Source organism: Plecotus auritus (genome assembly GCF_963455305.1).
Source record: "Plecotus auritus genome assembly, chromosome: 2".
In the NCBI taxonomy this organism is placed as follows: domain Eukaryota; kingdom Metazoa; phylum Chordata; class Mammalia; order Chiroptera; family Vespertilionidae; genus Plecotus; species Plecotus auritus.
In genome coordinates, this window is record NC_137771.1 from 139762422 (window position 1) to 139776863 (window position 14442).

The 14442-nt window shown below is 37.8% G+C and overlaps 1 protein-coding gene across 1 annotated transcript in view; it reads left to right on the forward strand.

The window, feature by feature from the left end:
* Positions 1-14442, forward strand: part of EPHA3 (EPH receptor A3) — a 381007-nt gene that overhangs the window by 350196 nt on the left and 16369 nt on the right. The window contains exons 14-15 of the mRNA XM_080655998.1: positions 3949-4098; positions 5603-5796. Coding sequence (XP_080512124.1) covers positions 3949-4098; positions 5603-5796 — 344 coding nt within the window. The remainder of the gene's footprint in view (positions 1-3948; positions 4099-5602; positions 5797-14442) is intronic.

Sequence of the window (14442 nt, forward strand, 5' to 3'; positions counted from 1 at the left end):
AAAAGTTGAATTTGTTACTCTAACAAATGTGTGTGTGTGTGTTTGTGTGTTTCACAGGCACATATTAGCACAAGAGCAGAATTCAAAATGTAAGCATTTTTTTTAAAATAATTCTTTATGCATTTTTCGGAAACACATTTTCTATTTGTGTAGGTTTTAATACTTTAATAAGATTTATACAGTGAAAGCAAATAGACAGCACTTGATTGGAAAATCATTCTGTAAATAACTTGCTTGAATCTGTAACCATGTACTACATTAGAGAATACACTGCAAGAGATGCAGTCAAGCTTATGGGCTTGTGGAGAGCACAGCCCCACTGAAGAAATGGGCTTGGCTGTAGCCGCAGAGATCCATCCAACAGCCATGTGTGTCTGTATACAGAACAGCTCGTGAGAAGATTCTCCTTCCAAGCTTAAACACAAGCTTGGCTATGTCTTTCAAAAAAAAAAAAAAAAAGATCACTTTTTTAGAATTCACTATTTTAAGGAACTTCATTAAAATATGCTCACTGCTCCCCTCTCTAAAAAAGCGTGATTAATCACTTAAGATGGAACAACTTTGGCAGGCACCATTTTAATCCTGGTTGAAGTAATATGCGTAGTTCATGGTTGTCATCAATCTCTTTTAATTTCAACAAGAGATCTTAGTAAGGTGACATGTATCGGTGCCTTGTATTTTCTAAGTAAACACAACAGTTTCAGCATGGAAAGAATTTTCTTTTCATTTTTTGGTGTGTGCCATTTTTGTGGCACACAAAATACCCTGAAAAATTCAGTTAGATTTCAGATTATAATGTATATTATGTATCTTATACATTGATCATGTATGCCAGGTGATTTTATATTCAAAAGGAGGAAAGATTCCCATCCAGTGGACATCAACGCAAGTTATAGCCTATGGCAAATTCACATAATTAGTAATTTAGTTCTGGGCAAAGGAAAGGAAATAGCAAGGTTTTGGTAGCAGAGATAAGACAGTTAGCTGAGATTTTAAAATAGTATCTTTTTTGGATTATGAATATAGCTTTGTTTGACTTATGTTAATTCCAAGAATTCTTTAAGAGAGATAAAGTGTGGCCAATGATTCTCTTTGGCATCTTGAATAGATTTTGCTAATTGCCATATGTATAATTCTGTTTTCATCGAACTGCAGAGGTATTTGAAATTTTGACTCTTTAAAACCCAAACTTTGTCTAGGCAGGTGCAAATATGTTAATTTGGGGGGTTTAAAATATTATTTATAAGTTTGAATGCATTGACAGAGAAAAGGGTAATATTAACCTGACACTAGACCCTCTGAATTTAAATATGAAAAAAGACCTTTCAAATTTTTGCTGAAAAAAAATACACACTGTAAAGTAAAGAGTTAAGGAGTGAATGTGAGTGTGTGAGAGAGAAAGGAAAGGGGAAAGTCCTAAGTCAAGGCCTCTCGTCTACGTGACTGTAAACATTTTCTATTGTTTTTCTGGTTCTACACCATCGTTACACTAGTGTATGCTGAGCACTGTAGTGCCTCCCACTAATTCCCAAGGCTTTTTTAAACTGGCTCCCATCTCTCCAATTGATTTCTTTTTCTTCACCGATATAAGTCATTGACTACCTTAGGCTGGAGGCATCTTAAGAAGGTTGTGTGCAGGCCCCTTCTCTGGGCTTGCTTGTCTACAGTTTCATGCAGTTTTCAAAGCCCAGTGTAAGCCCTACCTCTCTCAAAGCTCTTCTGGCAGTACTTTCTCTGCACTGCTCACTTGAGTGAAAATGTCAAGAAGGGTTAAGTTTTCTAACGTCCTTAAAACCACGTATACCTTTTTCCTCTACGGGATAAAACTCAGTATACCTCTGAGTAAGTTCTGATTTAACCCTTTTCTCATCCTCTCTCATTGTATTTCTCCACATTATCTGTTGTATTTTTACACCAGAAACTGTTCTTCCAGAACACGTATTTTCTTCCTCTGTGCTTTGATGTATGCCATTTCCCACAGAGTGTGGGAGCAGTAAGCTAATGTTTGTTGAAGCTTTACCACGTGCCAGGGACTTTGCTAAAGATTTTACTGAAACTTGTCATTTAGCCCAACAACAAAGCTATGCATCGGTACTCTTACTTTCCCAAGTAACAGATGAGGAAACTCAGGCCTATTGAGGTTAAATAATGCACCTCTTGTTTCCCATCTGTTTCTCAAAAGCAATATATTGTCCTCCTTGAGCATTACTTCAGACCAGCGAAGTGCTATGAAGTGCAATGTTAGTGGAGCACATTTTGGTGAATATAACTTAATATTTTGATTATGTAAATTCTTTGGAACAGCGATTATTTTTTCTTGTTGAATCAAAAATTGATACATATTTTAAAGCTCAATTTATGCATGACCTCCCTCCTCAGTCTTTCTAGTGATAATTGGGGCTCCCTGCTCGGCAGCACGTCTTCCCTACCCCCTTTCTGCTTAAAGTGGGGTTCATGATCAGTATGGCCAGCATCCCCTGGAGCCTCTTAGAAACGCAGGCCCAGCCTACACTCTGAAACTACTGAATCAGGATTCATATGTGTGGTAAAGTTTGAAGCAAAATTTATCTCTTTGATAAGATAATTATTTTTTCTGCATTTAATTATGCACAACAACTAATACTTATTCCTTTTCACCTGATATTTTCCAAGTAGGAGGACAGGTATGTTATTTATATTGGTCTCACCCAAAGTGACTAGCATAATACTCCCCATACGGTTGCTACTTGGCACATCTTTATTAAATGTATTTATTAAGCTGAGAGATAATTCCATAGGAGGCATACCTTTATATATATACTACTAGAGGCCCGTTGCACGATATTCGTGCAAGAAAAGGCCTTCCTTCCCCTGGCTTCACTCCCAGCCACCCGGGAGCCGGCAAGTCCCTGGTTCCGGGCCGCCCGGGAGCCAGCAAGTCCCCGCTCCTGGCTCGCCTGGCAGCTGGCAAGTCCCTGCTCCATGGCCACCCGGGAGCCGGCACCTCCTCGCTCCTGGGCCGCCTGGAGCCGCAAGTCCTCGCTTCTGGCTGAAGCACCACTACAGTAGCTCCCTCCGCCGCCCCCCTTCGCCTCATAGCAGGCTTCACTCTGCTCCACTCCTGCATATGCAAATTAACCTCCATCTTTGTTGGGTTAATTTGCATACTCACTCTGATTGGCTGTGGGCGTAGCGGAGTGATGGTTAATTTGCATGTTTCTCTTTTATTAGGTAAGATAACTCATAGAACCAATATCCTTCTCTAGAAAGTTCTGGGAATGTAGTTATCATATCTTTCTTGTTTATATTGTACCTACCTAGTATATGAAAGTGGGTCAATGGAGGAAGAAATAATGATGAAGTGGGTCAATGGGGGACATCTGTCATACTCTCAATAATAAAATAAAATTTAAAAACTAAAAAATAATGATGAAATGAGGCACTGAATAAATTAAAATAATCAAATAATGTATTAAAGAGAGATGGTAGAAGTAAAATTTTATTTTAATTTATTTAGTTAACAAATACCTATAAGTGTCAAGGAATACTAACTTATTCACATTATGAACTAAGATTGTAAATAGAACATTAATCTAGTTAAATCAACAAAGGTTCATTTGAGATTCTTCATTCTCTTCTAACTTAATAGTATTGCACATCCACATCAAGTCGTTTTGTTACAGATGACTAAGGTGCCACAGCTGATATGAAATGTCAGTGTTTAAGCAATTTTCAATTTTTCTTTTTATATTAAAATTCTTTTAAATCAATTGGAAGCAAATATTGTAGTAAATAGTATGCCACATAGTCCTGCTTGGCATTAATATAGAAGAATATAAAGATACATAAAGAGAAACCCATGTTTCATTTCTAAAGAGAAATACCCTGACAAATTCAGTCAGATTTCAGATTATAATGTATGTGTCTTATGCATTGATCATGTATGCCCATGTGATTTTATATTCAAAGGGAGGAAAGATTCCCATCCGGTGGACATCACCAGAAGCTATAGCCTATCGCAAATTCACATCAGCCAGCGACGTGTGGAGTTACGGCATCGTTCTCTGGGAGGTGATGTCCTATGGAGAGAGGCCATACTGGGAGATGTCCAATCAGGACGTAAGTATATGTAGTCCATGAATTATGGAGTCAGATTAAGAGATCAAGTTATGCAAGGAAGTGGAGCCTAATGAGACCAGGTGGCTCCTAGTTTACGACATTGAAATAGAATACTTAAAAAATGAAATTGTTTTCAAATCTTGCAAGAATATCAATTGAACTGCTTTTAAGGCTTTACAATGTTCCCTCAAGCAGGGGGTTAGAATTGAGGCAAAAATGAAGGCATCTGTATTAAAATGTAATGAAATAAGTGACTATCAAGATAACCAGTATATGTCAGGGAGTGTTTGAAATATTTTTGCTACACAATTGTTTCTAGGTAACATTAGTAAGATACACATGTCTGCCAGCCTTTGTAGATTTAATTAATGCATCTATGCCAACATTTTGTTTATTTAAATATAGTATTTCCCAAAGTCAGACAAAACAATCAATCTATAACATGTTGTTCCTCATTATGTATTAATGTTGCACATGAATTTCATTATACAAATTGAAAAAAATAATCTTTAACTTTCTGTTATAACTGTAATATGATTTTTCAAAAGGATTTTTGTTTTTATAAAGTCATGTTTGCTCAGGCTTAGTAAAAGGATGCTCTTGGCATGTGGGATTGGCACTCAGAGGTTTTTCTTTATGCTCAGCCAGAAACTGTGAGCCTGATCTCAAAATGCTCAAGAAGGAAAGCTGAGATGCTTTTAGTCATTTCCTACTCACCACATATAAAACTGCTTTTAATGTGTTTGGATATGAAAACCTTTTTGTACGTCTTCAAACAAGCTATTTTTTTATAACAGTAATGGGAAAATCAGACTCCCTTTTCCACATCTCTATTTTCCAAATTTTCTCTGTATCAGAGCCCCCCAAAACGTGGCCTCTGGACCAGCAGGTTTAGCATGGCCTGGGAATTTGCAGTAATGCATGTTCTCAGGCCTTACCCCAGAGTGATGCAATTAGAGTTTAGTCATCTGTATATTATTAAGTTCCCCAGATGACTCATACATGTAAAGTTTAAAAACACTGTTTTATGTCATTTAAAAATACTAATAAGCTGATAGTTACTTAACCGTGCAACTCATGAGCTTTTACCAAAAGACCTGACCATGATTTGAAAGGTACAATTTAAAATGTGGTATAAAGAAAATATGTAAACGGTTTTGTTTTGTTTTTTCTGCATTCACTCATATATAGTTTCCATAGAAATTTGTATTACCAAACAAAATTTTCTTTATAATTCACTGAATTTCCTATGTCATAGAAAATTTTTAAACTGAAAAGTATCTTTACAAACTCTTCTAAATTCACTTTCTCTCTCTCTTGATCTTCCTTTAGATAACATTTTGGGCATTAATGATATATTTATTTGATAAGCTATTATTTTTTAAGCAATTTAAATTGAGAACTTTTCCACTTAACTTTAAAATACTTATATTAGTGTGTTCTGCCCATAAAGAAGTAGGAAGCCCTACCTCTTAAGTCCCGGGAAATTTTGCTTCTTGCCCAGGTAATTAAAGCTGTGGATGAGGGCTATCGACTGCCACCCCCCATGGACTGCCCGGCTGCGTTGTATCAGTTGATGCTGGACTGCTGGCAGAAAGACAGAAACAACAGACCCAAGTTTGAGCAGATTGTCAGCATTCTGGACAAGCTCATCCGGAACCCAGGCAGCCTGAAGATCGTCACCACTGCAGCAGCAAGGTGACGCATTAGTTTGCATCATGCACAGCTCAAAAGAGTGTATTTTCTGTCTCCGATTGTTAAGTTCTATCTCCCACTTCTTCACCTGCATTCTTTGATACTTACATTCCTCAAGACTGAAGAAAAGTATTTTTTTTCTCTTTTTAAATCGGTCAGGAAGAAATCTCATGCAATTTAATGATAAAGATGAAATTCTCTGTTATTTTAAATTTTTATCTTGACTAGAAGTGAATTTACATTCAGGCTTAACTCTTTGGAAAATAGGGACCCAGGACACATAGCTTCTTTTCACTCTCAACTATGTAAACAGAAAAAAAAATGTCCTGGAGTGGTAAGAAATTCTAGTGAAGTCCTGATTTATTCTGCATTTAAAGTAAAGCTACAAAGATAAAAATGCTTCCAAAACTTTACATTGAGTAGCAGAATGCCATACCCCCTTAATTAAGCAACTATTTATTCAACTCATATTGTGTGCCGTTCACATTTTTAGGTTCTGTCAAGGATAAAACTAAGAGTAAAATAATGTCAATGTTGCAAGACAGCAACACAACATCAATGCATCACATATATACAGCAATCCAGAATGCACAATGTCCATTAGATTCATGTTTATTCCTCCATTCTCTTAATGGTTTTGAAGAATGTAAACTAAAGTGTCCCTACAAAGTTCAGTAGAAGAAATGGGTAAGTTAGGATAAATTATGTCAGGGGCCATATGAGAAGAAAAGAAGTGTTATTATTTTGGTGCTTCTCATGGAAACTAAAGGCAAAACTATATTGTTTAATAATTTATTTTCTCATACATAAGAGAAAAACAGGTCTTTCACATTTTGATGATGTGTGCTTTAATGGAAAAATTAGAGTTTTAGTAAAAGGATCTACGCTTAAAGTGTACACAAATCCACAGTATTAAGTGATATGTGTAAATACTGCATAATGATGAAGCAATATGATTCACATGTAAAGGGTGCAATATAGTGGCTATTGGAAGTTTTTTTTGCTTGAGTCTTTTTTGCACATCTGCTCTTTTTACTGACAGTCATTGAGAGTTATGACTTGCATACTGATAGAGCACTTACTAAAGTACTTTTAATAGAATACATGATTTTTTTTACCTGAATAGGTATAATTATATTGAATATTCATGACCCCATTATCACATTGTGTTCAAATAAGATAAATAAGGGGAATCTGAACCAAAGTTTTAATATCAGTATATAAAAATTATACATTATTTGTTGGAAATAACATTTAGGGGTCACTGAACTAAATGATATTTCTTAAATAAGTGAAACTACCTACAGCTTTTCCTGAAAGGATGAATCTCTGTTCTAAGTTTCACAGAGTGAAACTACACAGACTCTTTTGGAAATCTACCTGACAATGTAACAACTAACAGGATAACAAACTTGTCCTTTCCTAGGCCATATGGTCCTCATTTTGTACCCTGAAGTCATTTCTTTTGATCTTCACTCAATAGCAATCATAGCAAAAAAGAACATCTTTTCAATTCTTTCCATATAATAAAAAAGACATTCAAAAGTATTTCCACAGGGTGGTATTAGCAATATAAAGACTAACCCATATTGTATGATCTAGGGATATTTAACTCCAACAAGGGGGGGAAATTGTCTCAGTATCAGATCATAGTATGTCAGAATATGTCCTGGCATCCAAATTTTAACACATTTCTTAAATTCACCTTTTCATTCTTATTGAAATATATTGAATATATTTTCTCCTAATATTTAATTTTTAAAACCTGAATAAATTAATGTATTTTGTAGCAACAAATATAATTTTAGGGAAAATAGGTATTTTTCTAAAAAGCACCATCTTTTTAAATTTACTAAATACAAAAATTTTGGAAATTGTTTTTATATGTGTACTTATTGCCATCCTATAAAATAAAAGCCTAATATGCTAAGTGTCTGGTCTTCCGGTCATCCGTTCACCAATCAAAGCATAATATGCTAATGAAATTCTAAGGCCGCTCAATTGCTTGCTATGATGTGCACTCTGGGGTCCGGCTGATCGAAAATGAGTGAGACAGGCTGGACATGCCCTGGAGCCCTCCCACGGTGCCTCCCCAGCTGGCCAACCTCCTGCGTCCCTCCCCAGCCCTGATCATGCACCGGTGGGGTCCCTCGGCCTGGCCTGCACCTTTTTGCAATCTGGGACCCCTCGGGGGATGTCAGAGAGCCTTTTTCAGCCTAATCCCACAGGCCAAGTGACCCCACTGTTGCATGAATTTGTGCACTGGGCCTCTAGTTGAAATATAAAACAGGGAAGATTATGTCATTATGAATTTATTAACAACAAATTCAAATTGTCATACATTAAGAAATATTTTATTGTAGAAAATTTGATTTCTCATTTTTGACAATGATTATTTCATTCTTTTTTATAATTGAGTGAATTCACTGCCTTTCACCTTTAATTTCCTAGTGATGCCCTTGCCACATACTTTATTGAGAAAATACAAGCTATCAAATGGGAAATTCTAGCAGCTAAATAGAAACTTAGTGGTGCCTACGTTCACGCAACTTGTCCTTCTTATCTCTAATTAGAAGAGAGGAAGTGTCCTTCTACTTGTCAGAGGCAAATCCTCTCTCTCTCTCCTACATATCCCATTTCTTCTTTTCTATAGGTTCATTATCATAGAAATATATTCTATTGCATTGCTTCTCAAATTTTCCTAGTGATAAGAATAACAAGGGTATTAAATATACAATTATCCAGGTCTATCACAGGCTAGCATTTCAGAACCTCTACAAAAGGTAAATTTAATGTGGATGCTTTAAAAAAAAAACAAACAAGTAATTTTTATCAGTAGGTGAATTTAAGAGATATTGTTTGACAACATAACCTCCATTGATCCCACATCTCTATTAACTACTTTCTGATTTTTTTACCACCCTTCACAGCAAAGTTCTCAAATAAAAGACTCACACACATCTAAAAACTATATCTTTTTATTTTCTTCAGGTAGCCTTATTGTTCCACTGACTTTCTATTTTAGTTGAGCACACCAGCACCTATTCATTTACCCATCAGGATTAGAACAAATCTTGATACCTCTTTCCTCTTCCCCACACTTTGATACTGGTGATCTTTGGATCAACACAACCTGTCTACCAATATTCTCTCTCTCTCTCTCTCTCTCTCTCTCTCTCTCTATATATATATATATATATATATATATATATATATAACGTTCCCCCTGCTAATGTGGACCACTGCAATAGCCTTCTAATGTGCCCCTGCTTTCATTCTTGCCTGTCCCAAGCATCTTTTCATATAGTCTTCAGAATTTTCTTATCAAAATATGTATGATATCTTGGTAACCAGTTTATAACCAATCTTGATTTCCCATTACACTTAGAAAAAATCTGGACTCATTTTGATGATTTTTTAAAATTTATTTTGCCCTAACCTGTTTGGCACAGTGGATAGGGCATCAGCCTGCAGACTGAAGGGTCCTGGGTTCGATTCCAGTCAAGGTTATGTACCCTGATTGTGGGCACATCCCCAGTAGGGGGTGTGCAGGAGGCAACTGGTCAATGTTTGTCTCTCATCAATGTTTCTGGCTCTCTATTCCTCTCCCTTCCTCTCTGTAAAAAATCAATAAAATATATTAAATAAATAAATAAATAAATAAATAAATAAATAAATAAATTTATTTTTTATTGATTTCAGAGAGGAAGGGAGAGGGAGAGGGAGAGATAGAAACATCAATGATGGGAGAGAATCGTTGATCAACTGCCTCCTGCACACTCCCTACTGGGGATCGTGTCTGCAACTCGGCCATGTACCCTAACTGAGAATTGCACCATGACCTCCTAGTTCACAGGTTGACACCCAACCACTGAGCCACACCAACTAGGCCATTTTGGTGATTAAAATAGTCATGCTTCTCCAATGTCATTTATTGTATTCAAATGTTTATTTATTCATTTTTCAAAGACTATTTATTGTATGCCAATCTACTTTGTGCTAGGCATGGATAGAATTCAGAGAACAGTGAAGAACACAAATATGGTCCTTGCCATCCTGAAGCTTTTATGGTAGAAAATGTACAATATACAATAGGCAAGTACAGATGAGAGGAAGAAAATTGATAGATAGCTGTAATAGATAATAAAGGAGCTGTTGGAAAAGAGCCTTTTGAGGAGTTAATATTGGCTGAGACCTTAAGAAAGAAAAAGAGCCATGTGTGTAAAGAACCCTCCCATTACTCTCCCCCAACCCTATCCCCCAAAAGTAATCTTGTCATAGGAATAAGAAACTGCAAATGAGTTTGGAGGGCTCTAGGAAGTGGCAGGAGGATCACAAGATAAGAGCAGTAGGGAAAGGGAAAGGCTCTGAGGTGAGCCTAAGAAGGCAAATAGCAGCAGGAGCCCTAAGATTCCCCAGACCATGGGGAGGATGTTGGGATTTGAAATTCATGAGGAATTTATTAAGGCATTTGGAGGAGAGCAATGACATTATTTGATTTACACAACTACTTTGTGGACGGAGAGACAAAAGTGTGAGAGGGGAATGGGGTCTGTGCCACGTACACTAAAATAGCTCTGTAGCCTCAGTGGCCAATTTCTAGTTCCTCCCGAAAACCAAAGGATTTCAGATAGGAAGACAGTAGCACAAGCTGTTTTCTTGTCTTAGATTCTCCTTTGCATCTGTCTTCCTTCAGGCAGTAGCTTCTACATCTTATATTAACTAAGACATTCTCTGACAACACAGTCAAGAAGTCCATACAATTATTCTTTTTTTAAAATATACCTTTATTGTTGAAAGTATTACCGATGTCCCCTTTTCCTCCCATTAACCTCCTCCAACCTACACTTGTCCCTATCCCAAGGCCTTCACCATCCTATTGTCTGTGTCCATGGGTTATGTATATACTAGAAGCCCGATGCACGAAGATTTGTGCCAGAATGGGCTTTCCTTTCCCTGGCAGCTGGCACTGCATTCGCTCTGGCCAGAGCCACCTCTCCACCTTCCTACACTGCTCAGAGGCCTGGAGCTGCAGAACACCTGTGTCCCGCCCCTCCCCCAGCCGCTCAGCACCCATGTATGCAAATTAACCCACCATCTTTGTTGGGTTAATTTGCATACTCACTCCTCATTGGCTGGTGGGCATTGCAAAGGTACAGTCAATTAGCATGTTACTCTTTTATTAGATAGATGTTTTTTGGCTAATCTCTTCACCTACTGGTATTTTTATCCAGTCCTACCTACCTCTCTCCCCTCTGACATCAGTCTGTTCCAGTGCTCCATGCCTCTGGTTCTATTTTGTTTATCAGTTTATTTTGTTCATTAGATTGCACATATTAGTGCAATCATGTGGTATTTGTCTTTTTCTTACTTGTTTATTTCATTTATGCTGTTGCAAAGGGTAGGAGTTCCTTCTTTTTAATAGCCCTGTAGTATTCCATTGTGTAAACACAGCTTCTTTATCCACTCATGTGCTGATGGGCACTTAGGCTGTTTCCAGATCTTGGCTATTATAAATAATGCTGCTACGAACATAGAGGTACATATATTCTTTCTGATTGGTGTTTCAGGTCTCTTAGAATATATTCCTACAAGTGGGAATACTGGGTCAAAAGGCAGTTCCGCTTTTACTTTTTTGAGGGAACTCCATACTGTTTTTCATAGTGTCTGCAGTAGTCTGCATTCCCACCAGTAGTGCACGAGGGTTCCTTTTTCTCCACATCCTCACAAGCACTTGGTGTTTGTTGATTTATTGGCAGTAACCATTCTGACAGGTATGAGGTGATACTTCATTGTAGTTTTAATTTGCATTTCTCTGTTGCTTAGTGACTTTGAGCATTTTTTCATCTATCTTTTGGCCATCTGTATGCCCTCTTGGAGAACTGCCTAGTCAGGTCCTTTGCCCATTTTTTTAATTGGATTGTCTTCCTTTTATTAAGTTGAATATATGTTGGAAATTAATCCCTTTATCAGTTTTATCATTAGCAAATACGTTCTCCCATACAGTGGGTTCCCTTTTCATTTTGTTGATGGTTTCCTTTGCTATGCAGAAGCTTTTTAGTTTGATGTAGTCCTATTTGTTTATTTTTTCATTTATTTCCCTGCCATAGGAGACATATCAGCAAAAATATTGCTATGAGAGGGATGTCTGATATTTTACTGCCTATGTTTTCTTCTAGGCTTTTTATAATTTTATAACTTAACATTTAAGTCTATAATCCATTTTGAATTTATTCTTGTATATAGTGTAAGTTGGTGGTCTGGTTTCATTGTTTTGCATGCATGCATTGTCCAATTTTCCCAACACCATTTATCAAAGAGATCATTTATACTCCATTGTATGCTCTTGCTTCCTTTGTCAAATATTACCTGACCATAAATGCATGAGTTTATTTCTGGGGTCTTTGTTCTGTTCATTGATCTGTATGACTGTTCTTGTGCCAGTACCAGGCTCTTTGATTACAATGACTTTGTAGTATAGTTTGATATCTGGTATTGTGATCCCTACAACTTTCCCTTTTTCCCTCTTCAGATTTTTAGTCTATTCAGGGTCTTACTAGGTTCCATATAAATTTTGAAATATTTGTTCCATATCTGTGAAATATGCTATTGTTGTTTTTTTTTTTCATAGAAAGTACATTGAATCTATAGAGCACTTTAAATGTTTTGTTTATTTTCCAGTAATTGATTTATTTTCCAAAAAGTAGAGTTGGAGAATACATGTATAAATTTTAAATTTTTATTGTATAACAATATGAAGCTACACCTTTTTATTTAGTGGTATTTTGTGCAAGGCATTATACTAGGGCCTCTGGTGTTAGTATAGGTAACCCAACCTCCATCCTCAACAGCTTGTATTTATATACTAGAGGCCCAGTGCATGAAATTTGTGCATAGGGGGAGGGGTCCCTCAGCCCGGCCTGCACCCTCTCCAATCCAGGACCCCTGCAAGATCAGGCTTAATCTGGCAGTCGGACATCCCTCTCATAATCCGGGACCATTGGCTCCTAACTGCTCACCGGCCTGCCTGCCTAATCGCCCCTAACCACTCTGCCTGCCTGCCTGATCACCCCTAACCCCTCTGCCTGCTGGCCTGATCACCCCTAACTGATGTCCCCTGCCAGTCTGATTGCCCCTAACTGCCTCTGCCTCAGCTCCTGCCACTGTGGCTTTGTCTGGAGGACCAGACAACTGGAAGATGTCTGGTCTATCCAGTCTAATTAGCAAGTTACCCTTTTATTAGTATAGATAGGAGGGAAAAAAATCTTCATAAATACCTTAATAGTACTCAGAATATGAAATTATTTGAGCAAGAAGACAAGATATTCAAGAATGTGAATTCATAAAGTTTTACTGGAGTGAGTATTGTGGGACATGGTGACCTGCAAGATGTGCAGAGTGACAGAGAAAGTACCAGAGAGTGCTTCCAGGTTCTGCACATGGAGGACCCTGAGAGCAGTGCCTTATGGACAGCAGAAGGAGGACAGACTGCGAGGCAGGTTAGCATTCTGGATGCAATTAGACTGAGTCCACAAGAAGCTAGAAGTTCACATCTCAAGCTGGGGAAAACATTAAAATTAAATCTAGGCATACAATTTAGTGTTCTCTATATAAAGATAACAAAAGAAGCCTCAATCAAAACCATGTTTAGCAGGTACAGATCTCAATCTAGTAAAGCTGGCTTTAACCACTAATGTATCCATTTTTATTTTTCTAAAATTATTTTATTTCTAATTAAAGCTTTCATATTCCATGGATCATCAGTAAACTTTAATCTGTGAAGAGTGGTGAGTGTTAGTTCACATAGGTTGACATTGAGATTCCCTCATTCCAATCTGTTGCATTTTTTAGCTTCTCCTTGCTACTTCTGTGCTGCCCTGGGGTCCAGGGATCTTTTTGAAATCTCTAAATGCCTCAGTTTTTTAGTCCAGAAGTCACTAACTCAAATGTCTACAAGAGCCAAGATGCTAACTGAAATGAGTGAATGTTTCCTTCATATGTAGTAGAGTGTAATGGTAGCCAGTGGAGATTTCAGGCTCCTTATAAGGAGCCTAAGGCCCAATGCATGAAATTCATGCACTGGGGAAGGTGGGGGGGGGGGAGGGGAGAGGAGTTCCTCAGCCTGGCCTGTGCCCTCTCGCAGTCCAGGAGCCCTCAGGGGATGTCCAACTGATGGCTTAGGCCCGCAAGAACTAAGGACATCCTTAGAGCCAGCTTTGAGCCTGGCTTCTGCTGAGTGGCACTCCCCCTGTGGGAGCACACTGACCACCAGGGTGCAGCTCCTGCATTGACTGGTGGTCAGTGCACATCATAGTGACCAGTCGTTCTGCCATTTGGTTGATTTGCATATTAGCCCTTTTTTTTTTCCTTTTTAAAAAACATATATATTTTATTGATTTCAGAGAAAGGAAGGGAGAGGAAGATAGAAATGTCAATGATGAGAGAGAATTATTGATGGGCTGCCTCCTGCATGCCCCCCACTGGGGATTGAGCCCGCAACCCAGGCATGTGCCCTGACTGGGAATCGAACTGCATATTAGCCTTTTATTATATAGGATTATAGAACCAATTTATGCCAGTGTATGGCAATCCTAAAACATCTTAGACCATTATCCTCCTGCACAGATTCCAGCACAGAAAGAAAGGAAA